Source organism: Heteronotia binoei, chromosome 18, assembly GCF_032191835.1.
Source record: "Heteronotia binoei isolate CCM8104 ecotype False Entrance Well chromosome 18, APGP_CSIRO_Hbin_v1, whole genome shotgun sequence".
Lineage (NCBI taxonomy): Eukaryota > Metazoa > Chordata > Lepidosauria > Squamata > Gekkonidae > Heteronotia > Heteronotia binoei.
In genome coordinates this window covers 18332790-18358741 of record NC_083240.1, presented here as the reverse complement: position 1 = coordinate 18358741, position 25952 = coordinate 18332790, and the positions used below count along the sequence as shown (strand labels likewise).

At 47.5% G+C, this 25952-nt stretch overlaps 1 protein-coding gene across 1 annotated transcript in view; it reads right to left on the bottom strand.

Moving 5' to 3' along the window:
- DNAJC16 (DnaJ heat shock protein family (Hsp40) member C16) overlaps positions 1-23790 on the bottom strand; it is a 43789-nt gene extending 19999 nt beyond the window's left edge. Inside the window, exons 1-10 of the mRNA XM_060258941.1 lie at positions 23629-23790; positions 17369-17555; positions 15818-15884; positions 13583-13925; positions 12052-12236; positions 11061-11165; positions 10292-10450; positions 8968-9098; positions 7096-7279; positions 5465-5647 (exon numbers count right to left, since the gene is read on the bottom strand). Coding sequence (XP_060114924.1) covers positions 5465-5647; positions 7096-7279; positions 8968-9098; positions 10292-10450; positions 11061-11165; positions 12052-12236; positions 13583-13925; positions 15818-15884; positions 17369-17535 — 1524 coding nt within the window. The 5' untranslated portion in view covers positions 17536-17555; positions 23629-23790. The remainder of the gene's footprint in view (positions 1-5464; positions 5648-7095; positions 7280-8967; positions 9099-10291; positions 10451-11060; positions 11166-12051; positions 12237-13582; positions 13926-15817; positions 15885-17368; positions 17556-23628) is intronic.
- Positions 23791-25952: the final 2162 nt, after the last annotated feature.

The following is a 25952-nucleotide window of genomic DNA, read 5'->3' as shown; positions in this document are numbered from 1 at the left end:
GAGAGCAATGGCGGGGCGCTGGTGACATGGCCTGCTTGCTGCCAACAGCAGGAGCCCCGAAACTTCCTGAAGCCGCTTCCCAGGTGTTGAATACCGCCTCTCCGAGCAAGGCCATATGAAAATGCAAAGCAGAACACCGCCTTGTTTGCCCTCGCTCTTATCTGTCGGGCGGGTGGAGGCGCAGAGAGGGAGGGGTCCCGTGGCTGTTATTGTAAAGCTACACTTTCAAGGACTCCTCCAGGCCAGTCAGAGCCACACTCAGAAGCCAGGCGTGAGATCCTTTTCCATGCAAAACATGGTTTGTTTGGGGTTTTTTACTTTTGGGGGGGGGAGGGGGAAGCCCCTGCCAGTAAAAAAACCATCAATCAACCCAGAAGGCCAAAAAACGTGGGGGTTTGCATTGAATCATCCTAAAAGGTAGCTCTGTGTTTGTGTGTATGTATTTCCGGGGGGGGGGGGGGAGGAGTTCAGATTCTATCCCTTGCCTTTTCTGTGCAAGTTTTCTGCAGCAAGGTTGGGCTTGAAATCAGATGCATCTTTTCTCCTCCACCCCGCCGCCGCCGCCCCCTTTGGCAACAATAGGCAACAACCCTCTCCCCCCGGTGTTTCTCCCCAACTCAGCTTCTTGCCTGGAACCCCCCCCCCCCCGGCTCCAATCTAGAGGCGCTTTGGTGGCTGTGAAACGGGGCTGCTGCCCCCAGACAGGAAAGGGGGCTGCTGCCATGCCAGCTTTTGCAATCTGCCGGTCAGGAAGGGGAGAAAACTAATTGGGCAAGCGTGCAAGGAGAAGGTGGGGAAGCAGGTTGCATGAAAATGCAAAGCAGAACACCGCCTTGTTTGCCCTCGCTCTTCTTATCTGTCGGGCGGGTGGAGGCGCAGAGAGGGAGGGGTCCCGTGGCTGTCGGGAGCAGCTCTTGCTGGGTTGCGTGGGGCTTGTTGGGCGTGGCAGACAGATGAGGGGTCAGCGGTCCCAGGAGATCGAGTGGCAGCCTCCGTCCTTTTTCCTTTCCTCCCCTCTGCAGTGGGTGTTATTGTAAAGCCACACTTTCAAGGACTCCTCCAGGCCAGTCAGAGCCACACTCAGCAGCCAGGCGTGAGATCCTTTTCCATGCAAAACATGGTTTGTTTGGGGTTTTTTACTTTTTTGGGGGGGGGAGGGGGAAGCCCCTGCCAGTAAAAAAACCATCAATCAACCCAGAAGGCCAAAAAACGTGGGGGTTTGCATTGAATCATCCTAAAAGGTAGCTCTGTGTTTGTGTGTATGTATTTCCGGGGGGGGGGGGGGGGGGAGGAGTTCAGATTCTATCCCTTGCCTTTTCTGTGCAAGTTTTCTGCAGCAAGGTTGGGCTTGAAATCAGATGCATCCTTTCTCCTCCACCCCGCCGCCCCCTTTGGCAACAATAGGCAACAACCCTCTCCCCCCGGTGTTTCTCCCCAACTCAGCTTCTTGCCTGGAACCCCCCCCCCCCCGGCTCCAATCTAGAGGCGCTTTGGTGGCTGTGAAACGGGGCTGCTGCCCCCAGACAGGAAAGGGGGCTGCTGCCATGCCAGCTTTTGCAATCTGCCGGTCAGGAAGGGGAGAAAACTAATTGGGCAAGCGTGCAAGGAGAAGGTGGGGAAGCAGGTTGCAACCCACTCTGGGGTGAGTTGGGAAGCCGAAGTGCTTTAACTTCCTCTTGCTCAGCCTGAGCCCATCTCGGAGGAGCAGCTACGGTGAAGCGGAGAAGAGGTGGCAGCCGCGCAGCAGCGTCGCCCGCTCCGCTCTGCCTCTTAGGTAAAATCAGAGAAGGGGAGGGTGGAGGGAAGGAAGACATTTAAAAAGGTGTGCCGTCCCTTGAAATGCGATGGCCATTGGGGTTCAGTGATGCTTGTCACACCCTTGCTCCTAGCTCGACCCCAGTGTCTCCTGGCTCCACCCCCAAAATCCCCAGATAGTTCTTGAATTGGACTTGGCAACCCTACGGGAGGTATTGGCTGGGGAGGGGGAGAGGGAGGGAGAGATCATGTCGAGGTTGGCTTTGTGGGAGTATTCCCAGCCCCAGCCGGTACTTGTAAGGGAATCGCACTTTATTCAGTGCAGCTCCCTGCCAAAGAAGTGTGTTTAGCTTTTCTGAGAAACACTGGAGTTTTAAACTTCTGGTTAAAACTGCAAATGGTTAAGTTAAAATAAAGACACTCAAGCTCTTGGCCTAAAGTTGCAGGGCTTGTTTCGATATAGCGGTGGTAGAAGTTGTTTTTACGGTTGCCATGAGACAGGCACAGACCCCCGTCCCCCCACCCCACCCCCGACGAATACACTTGGTATCTGAATAGCGTATGCGAAGTTTTGAGGAATCCCTTTGTGCTCCCTTTCCTACTACTTACGGATCAGCACTATAGGCCTAAAGGTAGTTGACATAAAATATAACATTGCAGTTTAGGGATGATCATTGAGTAAAATAAATCTGCACTTGCCCCATGAATGCATAGAGACCATGTGATCACATTTAAAGGATTGTGCATTATTATTATAGTGAATAATAATCCTACAGTTGAAATCTGTTGCTCATTCTAACCAGTGTATGTGCTGCAGTATCTTAATTCTTGCTCCCAGAGTTGTGGTTAACCAAGAGAAGACTGTGCAACTTTATTCAGTTTTCTTTCTTTTTTGAGAGAGCAAGCAAGGCCCTTCTTTGCATCAGATTGCATGTCAGCAGCATTTTTGAAATTATTAACTTAAAAGGTCTATGGTGTGATTCCAAGAATAGTTAAGCGAGCACGTTGTGAGAAAATACAGTCAGTTTATGGCATAGTTGACAATGTGTCTATTTTTAAATAGAATAAACTTTTAACTAAATTGAAGTGGTCTGAGTATCAAAATCTTCTAAATTTTGTTTCTTAAAATGAGGCTTCAGGTTATGAGCTCTTCTGCCAGTAGGTAGAAATGTCTTTTTAGGTTTTGGCTAAGCAGGATTGGCATTTGGAAGACCACCAAGGACAACTGTGCAGAGAAAGGTAATAGCAAACCACCTCTGCTTCTCACTTGCCTTGAAAGTTCTTGCTGGTTTCGCCATAAGTCATCTGCAACTTGACTGCACTTTACACACATGCACACACACAGTTGAACAAACATTCTGCTGGGATATGGGACCTTTAAGGAATTCTTTATATCCCCTTTGGACACTGGGTGTACTGTTTTCCACTTTGGGAGAAGAAAAATGAAACTGGCATATGACTCATCTGTTGGAAGGGAAGGTGGCATGGTATAGCTAGATCTTGTCAGTCTTAGTTAAGTCTTTGGATGGGAGACTTCCAGGAAGGCTGCTGAGGAAGACAATGGCAAACCACCTCTGCTTTTCACTTTCCTTGAAAGTCCCTTGCCGGGGTTGCCATCAGTTGATGGCACAGTACACACACACAGCTTATCCATTACACTGCATATGGCGATCTTTGAGGACTCCGCTTCCTTCAGCTTGCGTGTTTGGAAGCTCTCTGGGGCGAGGACCTGGCAGAAGTCCGGCAGCTGGAGGCGGATGGGAGCACCCCTAAACGGTGTTCCACCCCCGCTTCCCGAAATGCGAATCTGGGAGCACCCTATGGATTGCAAAGCAGGTCTCTCTGCTGGGATGGAGGGCTGCTTTTGCTCTTTCCCCAGGATCGGAGGAGCGCCTGTGGGGGGAGGGCGGAAGGGAGGAAAGCCGGACGAGAGTCGAGATTGGCCAGCCGCTGGCCGTGAAAGCAGCCTGAGGGGATAGGGTTGCCAATCCCCAGGTTGGGGGCAAGGGATCCCCCACACAGTTTGGAGGCCCTCCCCCCACTTCATGGTCATCAGAAAGCAGAGGGGAAGAGGGAAATGTCTGCTGGGCTCTCCATGATTCCCTATGGAGACTGATTCCCATAGGGTGTAATGGAGAATTGATATAGGGTATAATGGAGAATTCTCGGGTGTCTGGGGCTCTGGGGGGCTGTTTTTTGAGGTAGAGGCACCACATTTTCAGCATACCATCTGGTGCCTCTCCTCAAAACACCCTTCAAGTTTCAAAAAGATTGGACCAGGGGGTCTTATTCTATGAGCCTCCAATGAAGGTGCTCCTAGCCGTTATTACCAATGGAAAGGAAAGGTCCCCTGTGCAAGCACCAGTCGTTTTTGACCCTGGGGTGACGCTGCTTTCACGTTTTCACGGCAGACCTTTTTAGGTGGTGGTTTGTCATTGCCTTCCCCAGTCATCTACACTTTCCCCCCAGCAAGCTGGGTACTCATTTTACTTCCTGTTTCTGGCAGTGGCATTTGGGGGAAATGATGTCACAGAAAGTGATGCCACTTCCTGCTTCCGGCAAGTGGTGCGGGGAAACGATGTCACAGGAAGTGATGTCACTTCCTGTTTCCGGCGGCGCACGCTTTGCGCGCGCACACACACATTCATTCCCCCCTCAAGGTGTCCCTGGCTGGCCTGCAGATATTATGGCCACCCTAGTTCAGGACCCCTTCTTTACATAATCCTCACGAATTCTCCTAGCTGCCGCCATCAATTTGGCACAATTAATTGTGAATTGGGGGTTAAAATCTGATAACAGCGTATTTCTGATTTTGAAATCAGAAAACCCAAGACATCTCTCCAACAAAGAATAAATGTATCTGGCTCGTATGCCAGGGTATAGGCCACACCCAAACAAAACATGGTCAATCGTTTCAACTTTATCTGCACCACAAGGACAAACCCGCTCAGCCATAGGCACCTACTGCGGGCTCTTTAACTGGAAGGCGGGACTGCTTCTGCCTGGCCAGCCCACATGCTATCTGAGTGGTGGGAAAGGGAGGGCCGCCACTCAAATAGGGCACAGGGTCAGAGCAGACAGCTGGGATTGTTTCTGCTGCCACCTGGCCCGGCTGCTATTTGAGTGGTGGGGAAGGGAGGGAAACTGACAAGTGTTTGTCCTTAGCTTTAAGGGGTGGGGGGAATCTCCCCACCCCTTAAAACCAAGGAAAAATGGAGATGCTCCTTTCCAGCGCCGGCTGAACTCGGTGCATGCTGCAGAGGGAAACTGACAAGTGTTTTTCCTTGGCTTTAAGGGCTGGGGGGAGCTCCCCTACCCTCCCTTCCCTTGCCACTCAAATAGTGCAGGATGATGGGCAGCAGAAGCAGTCCCAGCCTTCCTCTCCAGTTAAAGGGCCTGTGGATCAGCTGATCGGCGGGTGCTTTAACTGGCCAGCGGAAGGCCGGGAGGCTGCTTCTGCCACCTACCCCCACACAGGATTTGGGTGACGGGGAAGGAAGGACGGCAGGAAGGAGACCAGAGACCCTGAGGGCTAATGGGGGCCCAAATTTAGGGGGCCTCGCCCAGAAGTTGGGGTGGGCTGTGCCCCCACAGTCCCCCTCGTAGCTATGGGCCTGACTGAATTCCCAGCACCACCATCCCTGCTCCACCAATGGCCCTCTCCCTGTTGCACACACAGAAGTATGTTCAAATGGGCAGTGTTACTCACGGGAGCGAGCTCATCGTTCAAGTCTGCCAGGATCGTATCAGAGGAGAGAGATCCGGGGTCTGTCCTTAACTGGTCCAAAATATCCAGAAGGATGAAGTTGTCTTCTTTGCTGCCGCTCCAGGGATCTTCCAGAGCTCTATAGACAACCCGTCCCGCATTGTTACGCCTCTCCAAGATGACCACCTGAACCAGAGGCAAAAGAACAGATTGCAATTTGGTGGGGAAGGCCGCATGTATTGAAAAGCCGTTAAAAGAAAACAAGACTCTTGTCATCATTCCACCAGCAATACAGGGTTAACAGTATGTACCTAACAATTTAACATCAATAAAAGAGTATACGATATCTTTAAAACACAGGGTTTCCAGCTGGAAACACTGGCCTCCAACTTCATAAACTGAGCTACGCAGGGCTTTTTTTGTAGCAGGAACTCCTTTGCATATTAGGCCACAAACCCCCGATGTAGCCAATCCTCCTGGAGCTTACGGTAGGCCCTGTAATAATAGCCCAGTGAGCCCTTGGGAGATTGGTTACATCAGGGGTTTCCTGCTACAAAAAAAAGCCCTGGAGCTATGTAAGATGGAAGATTGTATAATAACATACACAATCATTTGGGATACTGCAAATGAAGTATTAATGCTTAGTGTAGCAGTAGCAGTAGTAGTAATAGTTGGTGGTGGGAAGCTCCGTCAGGTCACAGCCAACTAATGGCAACCGATTTTGAAGCATGAGACGAACAGTGGTTTGCCATTAACTGCCTCCGCATAGTACTCCTGGCCTCCCATCCAAGTACTAACCAGGGCCAACCCTGCTTAGCTTCTGAAATGTGATGAGATCCGGCTAGCCTGGGTCATCCAGGTCAGACACTTAAGTATTATTCTCAGGCTATGGAGATGACCTGTTGTCATCTGACAGCCACTGTCCACTCCATTCCTATGCCACTCTACTTTCAGAGCTAGTTTGGCATAGTGGTTAAGTGCATGGACTCTTATCTGGGAGAACTGTGTATGATTCCCCACTCCTCCACTTGCAGCTGCTGGTGTGACCTTGGGCCATCCACAAGTTCTCTCAGGGCTGTTCTGCTCATGAGCAGTTCTGGGAGAGCTCTCTCAGCCCCACCTATCTCACAGAGTGTCTGTTGCAGGGAGGGAAAGGACTGTAAGCAGGGATTGTAAGCAGCTCTGAGACTCCTTGGGTTAGCGAAGAGCAGGGTATAAATCCAATTTCTTCTCCTCCTCCTCTTCTTCCCAAGGAGTTCGGAGCAGCAAACAAAGTTCCCCTCTCCGCTCTTTTAGCATCATTGCAACCCTGTGAGGAAGGTCAGCTGAGATTGTGTGACTGACCCATCTGCTTTCCTGTCTGAGAGGAGATTTGAACCTGGACCTTCCCACTACTTGCAAAGGGAGCAGCACAGCAAGTTACATCTCATCTGCTTGATATAATGAAAAGCAGTGAATGCTGATTCACCAACTTCTACTGGGTCCAGCAATATTCTTTTCCCAAGGGGCATGATCGTGTTGTCCCATTTCAGCCTGATGTTCCTTACAAGCATCTTTAAGAGACCAAGCCCGAACGACACAGGGTGAGCTGAGTTAAACGTTTTACAAACCAAAAAGACACGCAAAATACTCACAGCAGACTTCCCCCAGAACTTGTCATCGTCTGGAAGTAAAGCCCGGGCAAACTCCCTCTGGCTGCTCCCGTGGACGTGGACAAACCTCACAGTGTCTTTGGTGTTGGCCGTGGCGAAGGCCAGAAAGGCTTCGTAGCTGGTGGCAAACTTGTCACTCTCGCCAGTAATCAAGACCACACAGTACCTAGACCACCACCAAGAAAAGAGGGTTCAAGGTCTCCCAAGGAACACAAAGTTCTGGTGCCCTTGTTGGAGCAGTATCACAGTCAGGCAAATATCAAGGGAGGCTTGATCTCCTTCACAAGTGACTGGCTTGGCCTTGAAAGCAGAATTAAACATGAAGACGCCTTACATACTGAGTCAGACCACTCCTCTGTCAAGATCAGTATTGTCTGCTCAGACTGGAAGCAGCTCTCTGGCGTTTTAGAGGGCTTTCCTATCACTTACTGCCTGAACCTTTTATTAAACTGGAGATGCTGGGAACTGATCCAGCCACCTTCTGCATGAAAGAGATGCTCTACCATGGAGCCACAGCCCCTCCTGACTATCAAGCCCCCATTCAAGCAACTCAGCATAGCCCTTTTTGTTAACCCTGCAAGTCACGCAAAGCTCTTTTCACCAGCAAAACTCTTGAGGAACTATGAGAATATTTCTCAGTCTTTCATCCCTAGGTGTGGAATGGCATCAGTGGACACCCATGCTTTCGAAAGCCAGGCAATTCCTTCTGTCAATGCTGAGTTACAGTGAAAAAGACCCACTGAATTATGGGAAGCTCAGAGGAAAGTACACCATGAGCTTGGAAAGCCGGTTCCAACTGGTGAAGTTCTTAAGAACAGCCCTCGCCCTTTGATCAAAACACACACAATTAAGCCCTGGTGGGTAGCCGTGTTAGCCTGGAGCAACAAGAACGAAGTTTGAGTCCAGAGGCACCTTTATGACCAACAGAGTTTAATTCTGGGTGTGAACTTTTGCATGCATACACATTTCAAGTGTGAGTCGAAATGAAAGCGGGGAATTATACACAGAATTAAACGTTGTCGGTCTTAAAGGAGCTACTGGACTCAAACTTTGGTCTTTTGTTTCAGACCAGAACAGCTATCCACCTGAATCTACCTTATCACATTAAGCCACATTGAATGGAACTCCATCAACTTTACAAAAGGTATCCGAAAAGGCACGCGTGCGCACAAAATCTTATACCCAAAATTAAACTTCATTGGTCTTAAATGTGTCACTGGACTCAAAACTTTGTACAATTAAGCGCTGTAATCAGATGCAGAAACCTCATAAACCAGCAACATGGAGCCATCCCTATGAAGAAAGGTTAAAACGCTTGGGGCTCTTTAGCTTGGAGAAACGTCAACTGAGGGATGACATGATAGAGGTTTACAAGATTATGCTTGGGATAGAGAAGGCAGAGAAAGAAGTACTTTTCTCCCTTTCTCGCAACACAAGAACTCGTGGACATTCAATGAAATTGCTGAGCAGTCGGGTTAGAACTGATAAAAGGAAGTACTTCTTCACCCAAAGGGTGATTAACACATGGAATTCACTGCCACAGGAGATGGTGGAAGCTACAAGCATAGACAGCTGCAAGAGGGGATTGGATAAGCATATGGAGCAGAGGTCCATCAGTGGCTATTAGGCACAGCGTATCGTTGGAATTCTCTGTCTGGGGTAGTGATGTTCTGTATTCTTGGTGCTTGGGGGAGGGCACAGTGGGAGGGCTTCTAGTGTCCTGGTCCCACTGGTGGACCTCCTGATGATACCTGGGTTTTTTGGCCACTGGGTGACACAGAGTGTTGGACTGGTTGGGCCATTGGCCTGATCCAGGCTGGCTTATCTTATGTTCTTATGTGTGATGTGTCTTACTTGCGCTGCCTGTGAGATTTTTTCACCGGACACAACTCCTGGAAAAGCTTCTGGCTAGTGAGCCGGGAGGCCATCAAGAATTTGTTCTGGGAAAGGAAGTCATCAATGAGCTGTTTCTTCATCCCCCGGGCCTAGAAGAAAGGAAAACTGGTAAACACCAGTGAAGGCTGGAAGAAATAACCAAATTAAGGAACTCAAGTTGTGTCTTTTAATGGATGTTGTGCTTTTTAATGGATGTAAATCCCAAAATGTGTTCTTTTTTAACACACTGAAGGAACAGCCAACTAATGTTAGAGTTCAAGAGAAGAAAAGTTGTTAAGTAGTTAGAAAGAGAAGTAATTAGTCAGCCACTTGTCATCCTTTAATACAGGAATGCACTGGAATCAAAACCCAACTGGGTACGCTATTAAATCTCAGCCTTGCCAATCAATCAACTAAATTAACCTGTCAGCCAAAGAATGCAGCCCTCTCTAGAAGGGCAGAGTTAATACCTCAATGAAAACTGAAAATATATGCTCAGGATGGAAGCAAAATGTAGCATCTATTTACAGGAAAAGATCTAAAAGAAGGAGGACAACAGACTTAGCCTTTCCTGAGTCTTCCTTCAACGGCTGTTCATATTATTTATGGTTTATGAAGTGCTAGCAGCGTGTGCAGTCCTTTATAGAGCATGGGACAGAGCCCTGCACTGAATAGCAGAGGGTGAAGGATCCCCCTTTTGCTACGTTGGATCAAAACGGCTTTCATAATTCTCCTCCATTTTATTATAACACCCCCCCCCTTTGAGACAAGTTAGGCTGAGACAGCCCAAGATCATCCACCAAGTTTCCACAGTAGAGTGAAGATCTGAATCTGGGGACTACAGATCCTTGTCATGACATTCTAATCACCACACCATGCTGGCTCTCAGTGTGCCTGCCTCTTTGGGTTTGTGCCAGGGAACAAGGCTGGACATGCACGTACGCACACATTGATAGAACATGCAAACACAAAGGCAAAGTAGCTCAGCAGTCCTAACAAGGCTGTGCATCGATCGCTTGGCTGCTCTCGTTAGCAGTCACTGCATGTACACAATCATGTTTTGCCCAGAAATGCCACAGTCTGTACCTCCTGCGTTTCACTACCTTATAACGCCAAAGTTTAACGGGATGTGTGCGTCTCTGCCAGTTCAGACTACATCTGCCTCATGAAAGCTACAGTAAATGCCAGTGTTTAAAGAGTGACAAAACTCTTGGGGTTCTGCATCTGACAGACATTATTGAGCAAAATGACTCGCAAAGAGACAGACTCCAAAAAGTCTCACGTGGCAGCTGGAGAACGATACCTGGATGACATCAGCAGGCTTGTCGATGTGTTCCTTGAAGACCATCATGGTAGGTGTGTAGACGTTGATGTTGTACTGGCTGGACAGCTCTTCGATCCCTCCGAGACCAACGTATACGTATCCGAAGGACAAATAGTCTCGGTATGCAAAAGCAGTCAGCTGGGAGGAATCAAACAAACATACAGGATTTGCCCTTGCTGCTCTTATGCAGTTGATGACACAGCATGGGTCAGGGGCCCTATCCCCCTCATCAGTACCCAGGGCAGTTTAGAAAGCTGCCAGGATTGTAAAACAAACAAACACCACATTTTCAGATTCCATTATTCACGACTAGAGGATGCAAACTGGCATCTAGTACTCCAGACTGTGATGTGTTCCCAGTCAGGCATGGCATATCCTCTACCCCGACACATTTTTACCAAGCCAGTTTGCTCTCGTTTCTTCAATTTTGAATACCTCCCTGTTCCGCTACATGCCTTCCTGCTCCTCTTTCCCCCCCACTCACCCAGATTTCACTTGTTCCCAAAGCCTGACTCGCTTCCAATAAGTTTTGAATCCCAGCCCATGATGATGTTAAGGAAGGCCTCTTTGGGATTTGTGGCAACAGTAGCAGAGGGAGCTTTCCAAAGGCCAGCTCTACAGACCACGCCCCTCACAAAAACTCCAAAAATGAAGCCAGAAGGTCACCATTGCTTTATACTAAGGAAGCCCCTCTTGATCCCTAGAGGGAGAGTTATGAAGCTATTGCTGCACGGTGGAGCTCCTTTACCTTGTATAACAACGGGACGAGAGGCATGTGATCAAACAGAAGCACGTGCGGTTTGTTCTCTTTCTTCCAGTTTGAAAGGAATCTGACGTAGTTTTTATCTGTAATCTTCAATGCAAGACAGAAATATCAGTTTCCAAATGCTCAGGGGAAGGCGACGTTGCAAGCTTAGATATGGGTCTTTAAATAGTATCTTGAAAACATTCCGTTTTTATAGAGGTTGCGTGAGACAGTTTGACACAGCAGAAGGAATAGGGATCTATTTCACACCAAAGGTGGGGAAACAACACAAGGGGTTTTTGCAAGCTGGGGTTTCTCCAGTCCCGGTTTTCTCTATACAAAAAGTTACACGTTTCTCACTTCCTGTGAGACCCAAGCAGACCTTTCACTAGCTTGAGACCTCCTCATTTCAATGCTGAATAGATTTTAGGGCAGATGGAAGACTAAAGGGCCGCAGCTTGGTGGGAAAGTGTCTGCTTTGCATGCAGATCTCCTGTTCAGTCCCTGGCAGCTCCAGTTTAAAAAAGGACCAGGCAGTAGGTAATGTGAAAGACCTCTGAGAACCTGGAGAGGCACTGCCAGTCTGAATACACAAGACTGACCTCGATGGACCAAAAGTCTGATTCAGTACAAGGCAGCGGCATGTATGGAAGTCCTTTCTCTCATAAGGACTAATTAAACTTGTGGAATTCACTGCCACTAGAAGTAATGACAGCCACTAGCTCAGGTAGCTTTAAAAAGAAACCAGACAAATTGGGAGGGTCAATCCATCCACAGATAAATGCAACCTCCCTGTTTGGAAGCAATACACCTTTGCACACTGGATTCTCCAGGGGAGGCTGTTGTCTTTATTCCCAGCATGCAAGCTTCCTTGAGATGCCTGGTTGGTCACCAGAGAAAACTGGCTGCTGGACTCAACCAACCTCCTGGCCTGATTCAGCAGGGAAGTCCTTTATTTGCACCTTCAAAGAGCAAACTGCTGAAAGCAACTTACCTTTTCCACAAGGTTCCCAGGAAGAAGACTCTCTACAAACTGGCGCAGATTCTCCCGCACGACCGCATTGTGGAAAAAGGTTATTCTCCCATTGATAAGCCCCAGGATCGATGGGGTGCTGTGGGCGCCCAGGTGATGTGCCAGGCGCCTCTCATAACCGGCATGAACGACGCCAATTCCCACTCCTGAAAGGGGCAAGGGAGGCCAGTCAAGAAAGACCTCCCAAGCTAGAAGCCAACACTAGAAAGCTGCGATTACACCTTATGCTGCGGAAACGAAGAGGCCCAACAGAAAGTTCATGACACGAACCACAGTTGCAGCTCAGAGGCAGGGGCAACTGCAGGGATGTCACTCAGCTCTCTGCTTTAGAGAAGTTCAGCTGCACAAATAGAAAATCATTTCCCGTTTGCATTTTTTCAAGGCTTTATATTCCTAGGGGGTCATCATAAGTCAGATGCAACGATGGCACTTTACACATATGCATATAACCTGGGGGGGGGGCGGCGGACAAAAACAGACCGCTGTGGCACCTCAGAGCCCTGGGAATGGGCCACGGGAGCCCCCTTACTACTGGCCACCTTCCCGGAAGAGGAACCGCTAGATGCCTCTGATCCTTGACAGCACCCTATTTGCAGCTACAAACTTTCCCCTTGCCAACAGCACTGGAGCAAATGCGGATTGTTCCAGGAGAGCGCTGGAGGACCAATGCCCAAAACTGTAACGCTGGCACCTTCCCAGATCCGATAGAGACAGCACAACATCGGTTTCTCTCTGGATTAAAATGAAAGGCCCCCTTCTCTGAGCAAAAACTCCCCTCCCAGCCTCCAGAGATCATCTCCAGGCACTTTGTGCACAGGGCAGCCTCTTCTCTTCCCCAGGGAGGGCTCGTTCTATTGTGCCTCTCTCATCAGGAGAGACAGAACAAGCCGGCTGAATTTGATTCAGAGCTGGAGCAACGCTGCTCCCCGCGGCAGCTGAATGAGTAAGGCTAGAACAGTGAATCATGCAAGTTCCTCTGCAGACGGGTACTTGAGGCCCACAGGAGTCCTTCATTATTCAATTAATTTTATTCCTGAGAACAGCACGTCTGGGCTCCCAGCATGGATGCGCCAGCCTAGGAGAGATGCAGCCCGGCTCTGAAAATGGATTTCAAGTCAATTAGGCGAAACAAAGGGAACCCGTCTCAGACCCCTGCTGATTTCCTGGTTCTATTCAACAGGCTGGCGATGAGCTAACGAACGCTCTAGAGGCTACCTTGCTTCCTACATCTTTAAGCTCAACCAAGAACATCTTTTCAAGTACATCATCTAGGCATCAAAAGGTTCACAGAGAGGCATTTTCAGCAGCTGCCCCTCAGACTCTCCTTGCCTTGGAGACTTAGCAAAGCAAGAGCTTGTGTGTCATTGGGCAGCAACGCAAGATGTTTTGATTGTGAGGCAGAAGTTAAAACAGGAAATGGCATGTGACCCGTCCTTAGGCTGGGGCAGGCACGAAGCCCAATGGAACGAGCCCATGCTTGATCCTTCCTTACCCATTGCTTCCAACTCCTGCACCACCTCCTTCCACACGGGCTCGATGTGGATGCAGCTGAAGCACCAGTCCGACGTGATTTTAATGAGGTAGGGCTTTTTGAAGCTATCGGGCACGATCTCGTTGATGTAGTGCGAGAAGTGCAGCAGGTACTTCTCATCGGAGGAGTCCCGGCGGTCCGAGTTGAAGGGGAAGTGGAAAAAGGACTCGTCGAAATAAAAGCTTTCATGGAAGGGGTGGAACTGGCGCTGCTGGTGCTGGTGCTGCTGTTGGGGATACCCCTGGTTCTCCCCCACGTCCCCATAGCGGTCGAAATTTAATCTCTTCTCCTCATTAGAAAGGATCTGGTCAGGGTTTAAAAAAAAAAAATGGAACTTCGCATCCTGAATTTTTGGTAAAGACTCTGCATTAGGATAGTATAAGCTAACCGTACCTTTGTATTCATCTTCAGTTCATTTATGCATTCCAAGAACAAGACCACCGGGCCAGGACCACTATACTACATTCATGTTTTAAGGAAAACCTACAGTAAATATAGCAGCCCTAATAGCCCAGTTTGGACTAATCTCTTCAGCTGCTGGAAGCAAAGCAGGGTTGGCCCTGCTTCATACATGGGATGGGAGACCACCAAGGAAGTCCAGGGTTGCAACACAGAGGCTCGTTGCACTCTCTAAGTGAACGCCTGGCGGCACCAGAGGTGGGAGGAGAGGTGCAGCACATACTTGCTCCTGATCCCTGCCAGGCATAGGGAAGCCTCCACCAACTTACCCTGGATTTTCCCAATTCATCTTCTGATCTGAACCCCAGCCACCCTCCTCACCAGCTGCTTTAGCTAACAACCACCACACACGGAGAATGACCCACAACCAGTGTTCCCTCTAAGCTGAGTTCGTGTGAGCTAGCTCACAGATTTTTAGCCTCCAGCTCACACATTTTTTCGTCTTAGCTCAGGAAGGACGACCCCCGAGCACACTAATTGATGCGGTAGCTCACAACTTTTAATGCCAGTAGCTCACAAAGTAGAATTTTTGCTCACAAGACTCTGCAGCTTAGAGGGAACATTGTCCAAAAACCCCACCCCTTACGTTTTGTCCAATTTGTCCCCCAGGTTCCTGGGCACATAAAGAACACACGGAGATGTGGCAGAGAGTCACCTTGCAGTCAGTACGCCAGGCATCCTAATCTAGAATTCACTCTAGTTTTACTCTGTATGATGCCCCTAGTTATCCAAGAGGCACCACAAAGGAAATTGGCTCTTCCTTGTTAACCACTCCCTTTCTAGTACTACTTACAACATCATGCCTGTAGCATGCAGAGCAGGGCTTTTTCTGAGCAGGAACACACAGAAACACAATGCTGGCTTGGTGTCAGGGGGTGTGGCCTAATATGCAAATGAGTTCCTGCTAGGCTCGTTCTACAAAAAATCCCTGTGCAGAACAAATGGTGGTGTCAGGGGGTGTGGCCTAATATGCAAATAAGTTCTTGCTAGGCTTTTTCTACCAATGACGCGGAGGAACACAAAATGATGCAGAGTAAACACAAAACTAGTTACAATGTTTACTCCAGAGTAAGGAAAAGTAGTGAGATGCTGCTGCTCCTGACAATAGGGGCAGCAGACCCAGGTTGGGAAACTCTTGGAGATTTGGGGATGGAGCTTAGGGAGGACAGTGGGGTCCAGTACCACAGAGTCCACCCTCCAAAGCATCTTTTTTTCTCTGGGGGAACTGATCTCTGTCATCTGGTGACGAACTGCAGGTCTGGGGAATCCCCAGGACCCACCTGAAGCCTGGCATTCCTACTGAAAAAGTCAACATAACATCCACCACCATTAATGGAAGAAATTATTTCACAGGGTCGCTGTAAGTTAGAAGTGACCTGACAGCACATAACACACACCGATGTTAAACGTCTCCTGCCACTCCCCATCGATTAAAGGAGCCAACTACCTTAGGAAAACAGGCAAAACGGCCTCCATGCTTTCCTTAAGCAAATGTGAATTTTCACAGTTATGCTTTACTTCGTATTTTTCAAGGTCCTGTGACCCTGCTGTCCACTTTGGTCCTACTTCCTACAAAAATGGTCTGCCTAAAGAAAAACCTGCAGCGCTGCATCATGAAAAGCTGGCATGGAAGCTTCCGCTGGAATAAAACTCTGTCAGTCTCTGAGGTGCCCCAGGACTCCTGCTGATTCTTCATTAACAACAGAACTCCCTCTGCCCGCCCCAGCGTTTTAATACCTCGTAGGCTTTGCTAATTTGTATGAACTTATCTTCCGCTCCAGGGTCCTTGTTTTTATCAGGATGCCTGAAATGCAAGTAAAAAATGAGAAAAGAGTCAGCGATTTGATCTGAGGCTGGCAGCTTCAAGTTCAGTGCTGGGAGTGCGGGGGCAACGGAGGCAGAACTGGCATTATGCAAAGCTTAATCTCTCTGACGCCTGAACTGGCGTATTACCTGAGGGGGAGGTGGGCTTCTTTCCTGTGCTCCGAGACTGGCAAAGAGGGGTGAAAATCCAACCTCTTTGTGAGTGCAGTTAACTTCATACACAAATAGCTGAACGGGGGCAGGGAACAGAGATGAGGAATTAGAGCTGCCTCCCAGCAAAAGAAAGCCTCATGTCACTCCGTTATTGTTCCTGAGACTCAAACATTCTCTGCCCACTCATTTCTACAAGGCTATTGACAGCTGAACGGGCTGCAGCCACAGCTTGGTTTTTCTTTTTAACACCCTGTAAATGACAAATGCCATGGAAAAAGAAAAATCATGCCAAATCAGAGCATCGGTCACCTTGCTGAATATCATCTTTTCTGACGAGCAGTGGTTCTCTGGGAGGGACGCCTTCCCCAATGCAAGCTATCTTTGACTCTTTCACTGGCAATGCCAAGAACTGATCCCAGTGCCTTCTGCAGGCAAAGCACACACTGCACCCCTGAGCCACAGACTTATAACATGAAATTTTTCTCCAGGTCAGTTTGGCCAGTGATCCCGGAGGCTTTTTGTCATCTTCTGGGCATAGAACAGGGGTCTCTGGGTGTGTGGAGGGGAAGTACTTGCGAATTTCCTGCATTGTGCAGGGGGTGGGACTAGATGACCCTGGATGTCCCTGCCAACTCTATGGTTCTACGTGCCTCCCTAAACATGCCTGCCTCGAAATGAAGTAACGGAAGCATAAGCGAGAAGCATTACATTCACACTGAGGATTTTCCCTACAGCTGGGAAATAATGAGCAAAAAGCTCCGCGTTTCTATCAAGCGAAGACAAGCCAGTCCAATGCCCAGTCCAAAGCCAAATCCCACCACATATTATTTACAGACTGATTTTGCATCTGTAGAATGGAACTTCCCTGTTACGGCTATGATCCCTCCCACTGCAACCTGCAGATCTTCACAAAATGGTGTTCCTGAGGGGACAAAGGGACCCCAAGGAACATTGTAAGGGGGGGGGGTGAGGAGAGATCTATGGAAACTGCTCATTTCTGCTTTAATTGAACTTTATGCTAACTGTGCTAGTAAAAGAAAAACAACATATTTTCTGATTTTGTGGAAGACTGCTTCCTGCTGTTACTCGGAGGTGGCTCTGCTTTTTTTTGAGGTGGGGGGCTCCCTCTTCTCCAAAACCCCAATGCCCTTCCCTGTCCTTACTTTAGGGTCTCTCCCCACAGTCAAAGCACATTTCCCCCCACCGCAGGTGAAAGTATCAAGACAGCAAAGGCTGACAAGTCTTGCAAGCGACAGGCTGCCTGTTTTTAAGCCAGAAGCTAGATCAAATTATGTTTCTCGATTCACGTACCACTCCCGGGCAAGCTTCTTGTATGCTTTCTTAATGTCTGCCTGGCTGGCCGTCCTGCTGACTCCCAGGATTCGATACGGGTCAAAGTCGACAGCGGATAAGATTTGCAGGGCCAGGATGAGAAACAGAACCAGAACCAGGGAGATGCTTAACCTTTTCGCTTCCATGTTGCTGTCCTTCACAGAACCTGCAAAGAAGGGGGTTTTTTCCACAAGTTTAACAGGCAAGGGCAGAAATTAGGAACTGCATGTGCAGAAGTGTGGCAGTCACAGTTATGGGTCCCTTACTGCTCCCCACCACACACACAGACACACACACCCTGTCTTGGACACAGACTTCATTTTTGCCTCCTCCCAAGGACGACAGCAATGGATTCTATCTTACCAAGGTAAAGGTGCAAGCACCAGTCATTTCCGACTCTGGGGTGACGCTGCGTTCACAATGTTTTCTCGGCAGACTTTTTATGGGGTGGTTTGGCATTGCCTTCCCCGGTCATCTACACTCCCCCTCGCCCACGCAAGCTGGGTACTCATTTTACCGACCTTGGAAAGATGGAAGGCTGAGTCAACCTTGAGCCAGCTACCTGAATCCAGCTTCCGCTAAGATCGAACTCAAGTCATGAGCAGAGAGTTCGGACTGCAGTATTGCAGCTTTACCACTCTGCACCACGTCTATGCTAGCTTAGACAACTTTAAAAGGAGACAAATTAAAGAGACAGATCTTTCAACAGTTGTTAGACATGATGCATCAACAGAACTTTCTGGTTCAGAGGCTGTGTACCTAAATACCAGCTGGGTGGAAGGGGGAGGCTTCAGCTTTGCAAACTCCCAAAACATATGGGATCCTAGGCTAGAAGGACCTTCAGTCTGATCCAGATCAATATATTGCTGCAACAGATGGTTCTAATGTTGTCATGCTACAGGGACCTGGCAACTGCACATTTTTAAAGAGCTCTCAAAAAGGCCTCTGAGAAGGAAAGAAGAGTGGCAGTGGCAAGGACTGAGATAAGGAAACGGCACTAATGTGGGTGGAACATGCAAAAATGCATATCTTCCCATCCACGTGGCAGACAGAGGTGCTTTGACTACGATCATTCCAAAAAGACCTTGAGGTAGATCTCTGCACAGTGGGAGAAAACATGAAAATAGGATGAACAGAGAACTGTATCTACACTTCTGCAAGGAGGCCAAGGCAAAGGAGAACATATGTGTCAGAGCAGTCCCATACTCAGGGCATTTTTTTGTAGCAGGAACTCCTTTGCATATTAGTCCACATATCCCTGATGTAGGCAATTCTCCAAGAGCTTACAGGGTTCTTAGTACAGGGCCTACTGTAAGCTCTTGGAGGATTGGCTACACCAGAGGTGTGTGGCCTAATATGCAAAGGAGGTCCTGCTACAAAAAAGGCCTGCCTATACTATTTCACTATTTCTGGTGAGAAATGCTGCTGGTCACTGAAAGGAGAAAAGGAATCTGATAAGATTAACTGGTACCACAAGAGGTCTAAACCAGCTCCTTTTATTAGCAGACTCAGTGCACAAAACTAGAATTTTTTTTTTTAATCCAAATATAAATGAAGGTAGGGATTCAACTGGTGGGTGACAAGGGAGTAGCCAATCTCATTCCAACCCAAAGATGAACACATGTTCAGCCAGTGGGGCACAAGACATGCTGCAGCTGAGCACCCTTATGTTCAAACTTTACAAATGAAGAAACGTAATAAGGGAATTTCTGGGAAACTGGTTTGGGGGTGGGGGGGACAGTGATCTCTAAAAGCTAGCCAGTACACTCTGATGACAGCATGAGAAACTTTTAGGTTAAGAGGTGCAACTAGGAACATCTTGTAACCTGAACGTTCACGTATCAGCATAGGTTTATAGAGGCAGGCAAATTAGGAGGCAACCAATGCGGAGTACTGGTTGAAGAAGAAGAAGATAATGATATTGGATTTATATCCCACCCTATACTCTGAATCTCAGAGTCTCAGAGCGGTCACAATCTCCTTTACCTTCCTCCCCCCACCCACAACAAACACCCCATGAGGTAGGTGCGGCTGAGAGGGCTCTCACAGAAGCTGCCTTTTCAAGGATAACTCCTACGAAAGCTATGGCTGACCCAAGGCCATTCCAGCAGCTACAAGTGGAAGAGTGGGGAATCAAACCCAGTTCTCTCGGATAAGAGTCCGCACGCTTAACCACTACACTAAACTGGCTCCTAGCATGAACTGTCATACTAGGACTGGGGAGACCAGGATTCAAATCCTCACACAGATAGGAAGCCTGGTGGGTGACTGAGTCTGTGGGTCAATTGCACACACTCTTGCTCTGCCCCTTCTTCAGAGGGCTGCTATGATAAAGTGGAGGAGGACAGAATCACACATGCTGCCTTGAGACCCTGCCCTCCGTCCAAGAATAAAGATGGGACATATTAAGATACAGACTAGAGTTAGAGGAGAGAATGGGTCATATTACTACAGGAGGGGTGTAAAAATGTGAGGATGCTCTTCCAGATTGGTTTTTTTTGGGGGGGGGGGTGGACTCCTTGAAAACAAGTCAGCACTTCTGAGAAAGGTTATAGCTCAGGCTTTATGCTTGCTATTCTGATAGTATAGGGAACAATTTTTAAAATTGTTTAAAAATTCCATGTACAATCTGGTATTATGTGACTGATCTTGTTTGCCAATATTCTTCCTCCAAGAAGGTCAGAGTAGCATCTGTGGTTCACCTCCACTTTATCCTCTCAAGGGGTGGGTTAGACCAAGGCACAATGCCTGGACCAAGGTCACCCAGCAAACCCTACAGCTGAGCGAGAACTCAAACCCAGGTCACTTCAGTCTGACATTCAAGCCATTATACCGCGGTGTCTCAATCACCTCACAATTAAAGTACCTAGCTCTATGAGTACAGATCAGACCAAATGATGCAAGAAAGTACCACAAGTATTTCTTTGCACCAACATCTACCACCCACCCTCATCCTTCATTCAAAAGGAGAAGCAGGGGAGAGATCAAATCAGCTTCTAGAATTATACACCTTCTTTCTGGAGTTTATACTTTAAGGGTTCTCAGGATAAGGCAATGCACACACCTATGCAAGGCAACACGAGCGCATATACAAAAATCAGATTGGGGAGGGGGGAGAATTATGTCCAGCACTGGCACATAACTGAGAGGATAAGCACATCATGCCACCAAGTCACCCGATCAGCAAGACACACAACAAAAGACAGTGACTGGAATAGATGCCATGGTTAGGGAATTGTCCATCACATATACTTGGTCGGTTGTTGGTGTGTGTCACAGAATTCAGACAGACAGAAACGTGTTTCAGAATAGAAGCTTTCAGACTCCAGAAAACTTTTTCAACTACTGAGAAATCCTTGAATACCTGCCAGGGAGCCCTGCAGGTTTCTGAAGCATACTTTAATGTGCACACTCAGTTCACAGAGTACTCCGGCAAGGTACATGAGCCTTCGCCATCACCCCACATCAACAGGGAGTGCTACCAAGAACACCAGTCTGCTGAAGCTCTGGACTTCAGAGGCTGACTGGTAATGTTTAAGCTAGATGCTCATTTCACCAATAGGCTTCAAAAGATCCTCAAGATTTCCCAAACTACTTTGAAAAACCTGTATTTCAGAACCAACAGCCCCAGGCAGAAATGAATATTTGTGGCCTCAATCCATTCTATATTAGCTTAACTCAGGAAGGGTATTCACTCAGCAGTCAGCCCGCTTTCAGAACAGCATGATAGCCCACTAGGGCAGGGGTGGCCAACAGTAGCTCTCCAGCTGTTTTTTGCCTACAACTCCCATCAGCCCCAGCCATTGGCCATGCTGGCTGGGGCTGATGGGAGTTGCAGGCAAAAAACATCTGGAGAGCTACCGTTGGTCACCCCTGCACTAGGGGATGGCTTACATTTTTAGGTTCAGCGCTGGAAGAACTCAACAAGCCATCTTCAAAATCTGCATCTATTTCAACCACTCTAAACTTTGTCAAGGATCCACCTCTGCAGAAAGAAATACAATTCTTATTTATTGCATTTTTTTATCACTATGCAATTCTGGAACACCTTTCCTGGGATGGCCTCCAATTTGCTGACCACTGTTCTCTTTAAGAGAGGGCCTTTGGTTTGTAAGCAGTTTTAAACCGCTGACTTGAGCAGTGAAGCCAGTTTATCAGTGATCTGCACTTATGTGTTGCTTAGATGTGCTTTACTGGCAATTTTTTAAATAGAATTTGGAAATCTAAAGGCTGCTTCCATTAATGATTTTATGCGTGCTTTGATGCAGCCGGGAAACTCTCTTGCTGTCATTCCCCTACTCCAAGTGTTCATGGAGGTTCCCATTACACCATCATGACAAAGAACAGATCAACTTACCCTCCCCCAAGTGTGTTTAGTTCCCTTTCAAACCTATCTAAGCTGGTGGCCAGTACTACACACTGAACTCAAGACACTTCAAAAATAATTGGGTATCATGTGAGGAAATATCTTATTTGGGGTACCCCAAATCTATTTCCCTATGAACTTACATTGGCTGTCCTCACACAGTGCATAGACATATAAATTTCTACCACACCTCTACCATGCTAAAACGTTTCAGCAGAACAGGGGCTTCAACTTCTTCTTTGAGTCTTGCCTGGGGTGGTGATTTATAATTGCCATTCTTGCCTTTCTCAAAGGGCAGGACAACAGCAGCCAAAACAGGAAATGGACAACAAAGATTCAGAAATCTTTTAATAAGATGCTGAGATGCCTCTCAAGGACAGTGAGCCAACCCCTTGCCCTAATCCACACATTGCAAAATGATCACAACTATTTTTAAAAACCATGTATGCATCAACTTGCGGTCTCATCCTAAGATACACATAATTCAGGACTCCCAGAAAAGAACACAGCTGATCACATTTAACCTACTGGGAGCTACAACCAAAGCTGTGAACCACAGACACATGGACAGGCCACAAGTCCACTCTCCTTCAGCCACTTCACCCTTCAGACAAGAATAATACCAGAGGCCAACCATTACATGACTATTACAATAACAGCTACTAAACCTTTAGAGAAGCGCTCTGAACGGTGAAACCAGCACAGAAAGGCCACATATAACTCACATTACAAAAGAGCAGCCAGATAAGATGACTCAGAAGTCAAACTCAAAGGGAGGGAAGGACGGATGACTGCATGCTTAGCGGCTCATCCTGCAGCACCTGGGAGTCAGGGTAGACTGCCTGTACACAAGGAGGTTCCTCCATAACCTCTCTCCAAATACCCATTTATATATATTAACCCTAAGCCAAACAATTTTTAAGTTTCTAAAGGGAATCCCCACGTGGGGTTGCCAATCTTTAGGTGAGGGCTGGAGTCTCCCCTGGAATTCATCAATAAAAGGAATTGGATTGTGCATTAACTTTTTTTCATTCCATACTTGCTTTGCATTTACATGGCACTGGCTTCCTCCCCACACACACCCAAGCTATCTACCGACAGGCTTCATCCTCCTTGCATCTTCATGCAAAAAAACAGTCTCCAAGCCCATCTTGCAAACATTAGAAGTCTTCTGGTTCAACTTGGAGGCTTAATAATTCTTTATTACATAATATAAATGTATCAAAACTATTGGGCAAAGAAATTCTTGATTATTTCAAATTCAATTTGACTCCAGATGTACATTTGCACATTATCTGGAATGCTTTTAAAGCAGTCCTAAGGGCAAGATTAAATCTATTTCAGCAGCTTATATATATAAAAAAGAGAAATATTTTCTCAAGAAATAATAGCAAATATTAAAGACCTGGAAGCATTACATTACACTCCAAGCAGTGTTCCCTCTAAACTGAGTTAGCTAGCTCACAGATTTTTAGCCTGCAGCTCACACAGTTTTGTCTTAGCTCAGGAAGGATGACCCCAGAGCACACTAATTTATACAGGAGCTCACAACTTTAATGCCAGTAAGCTCACAAAGTAGATTTTTTGCTCACAAGACTCTGCAGCTTAGAGGGAACACTGATTCCAAGCCCATCTCCCAAACATGCCTTTTTCCACCAAGGGAACACCATCGTGCATTAGGGCTTCCCAACCTCTCCCCACAGGGGCGCCCTCCTAAAGACAGGCCTCCCTACAGCAACCAGGTGCGGCTAACTGCCCTCTCCTTCACGCCTCCCACTGACCGAGGCGGGACTCCCTGCCTCCCACAGCTGACATTCCTCGAACAGTCATCTTCCCCCACCTCAGCAGCTCACGAAAGACTCGCCATACCCACCCTGTTTGCTCCGGTCTCCCCGGTCCCCACTTCCGGCTCGGAGACCCGCCCCTCACCGCCGTCACCATAGAGACGGCGCTGCGAAATCCTTATTTCCGTCCTGGCCCGGAAGAAAAACAGAAGCTCCTCCTTCCTTGACCGGAAGAAGCCTGTAGCGATTTTTTCCATACCACAGAGGTGCGCGGGCTTATTAAACGCTACTCCTCCCCCGCAGGGGATAGAGCGGCACAACCCCGTGTTGGATGGTGGGAAAGGGGTATATTACGCATGCGCTGTCACAATGTTTTGGTGGTTTTTTTAAACAATGACCTGGACGCTGATTGGTTTGTTGGGATCGCAGCATTTCTGACCCGGTTGGTTGGTTGATTATGTTTGATTTCTAGCCCGCCCTTCCCCTGCACAGCAAGGTTCAGTGTGGGTTACAGCAGTACTAATAAACACAATAAATAATTACAATTAAGCATAACTAATTTAAAACTTATAAACAACATCAAGCAATACTCAGTCAGATGGCAATCAATGGCACAAGTTAACAATGAACAAATCCAATTTATTTCTCTTTTAGAATAGTGTATCAGAATAATGTTTTTTGTATTGACATACTCAAATAGGGATACTGGATCTCATTACATATGCTAACCCATCTTCTACTATATTTTAATGCATTCTTTTTTCTAATGGCAAACTAGAATTATGTTTATATGTGTGTTACATGTTTAAATCAAACCCCTGAAAAACCTATGCCCCCATTTTAACTCAGAGCAATTCACACCCAGGATACTTAATGGGTTTAGTACATGGACATCAACCTGCTATTCCAACTTAATTGTTGTTGTTTCAGCCCAGTTAACATAAACTAACAAACACCAGACCCCTAACTCGTGACTCTTGGCAAATCTGCTAAGAAACATTTCCATGACTGCATCCTAATTCACTGCCCACTTTCTCTATATTTAGGACTGCTTGCCATTCCATAGTTTTCTTTGATGAAGTGTGCTTCTAGCACATGAAAGCTTACATTCTGAATAAAACATTGTTGATCTTAAAGGTGCACTTGACTCTTGCTTTGTTTTATGACTAGCACAGCTGAAATTATTCCAGTTTTTGAATTTAAAAAGCTACATTATTAACGATAACGAAAAAAAAGAATCTCTCTCAAAATTTAGATATATTAACCCCTAAGCCAAACAATTTTTAAAACTTTCTAAAGGAAATTTCCACATAGGGTTGCCAACCTTTAGGTGAGGGCTGGAGTCTCTCTTGGAATTCATCAATAGAAGGAAGGCCTGGAATGCACATTCTACCTTTTTTTATGACTTTTGCAACTGCTTTGTAGTCACATGGCATTCACTTCCTGCATCCTCTCACCCCTCCGCTTACCATCTATATATCTCTGGCCAGTTCCTACATACCTTCCATCCATCTGACAAAGAGCTGTGCTTCTTGAAAGCTTATGTTACTACAGAATTTGTTAGTCTTAAAAGTGCTACCGGGCTCTTTACTATTTTGCAGCAACAGACTAACACGGCTAACTCCTCTGGATCTCCTGGACTTGCAACTGATCTCCAGACTACATACATTCTCTTCCTTAAGACGTTCATTGCATTCCTCCCAGGCTCCACCTGGCAAACAGGCTTCAGAGGTTAGCTGTGCTGGTCCGCAGTAGAACACCTAGACAGCCGGCAGCACCTTGAGAGACCAACAAGATGTTCTGGGGAATGAGCTTTTGAAAGTCAAAGCTCTCTTCGTCCAATATGAGTGAGAACAGAGACTGCTGAGTCCTTCTATCCTAGTCAATAAGGCTAGCAGGATGCAGAGATGCAATGCGAGCTGGAATCAGCTCGATCTTAGCGCAGAGGAGAAATGCGTGGGGGCAAAAAAATTTATCTAAATCAAACAGGCTTAACATAAGAGCCACATAGAATAAATATCAGATGTAAGGAGCGAGGGGGAAGGAGGGAGGGAGAGATGGAAGGAAGGCAACTTCAACTTTACATGCATCCTCCAAGCTGCCAGCTGGCGTGTCTTGGAGAAGTGACTTAAAGAGACAAATGCCTTCTCCAAGCTGGCCAACAGAACGGTGGGAGCTTCAAGAGCCACACAATCTGTGTGAAAGAGCCGCCGGTTGGCCACCCCTGATCTGTATTGACATCCGAATCCTCTGTCCCCATTCAGCCGTTGGGGAGGGGGGTGGTCCATGGTTCTGAACTGGTGAACCTCATGTTGTCATGAAGCTTCTCTGGACTCCCCCACTTAGGTCAGCAATAGAAGAGCAAAATGTCCCCCCCACTGGTTTTTAATGTTTCCGTCGGTGGGCCAGACCG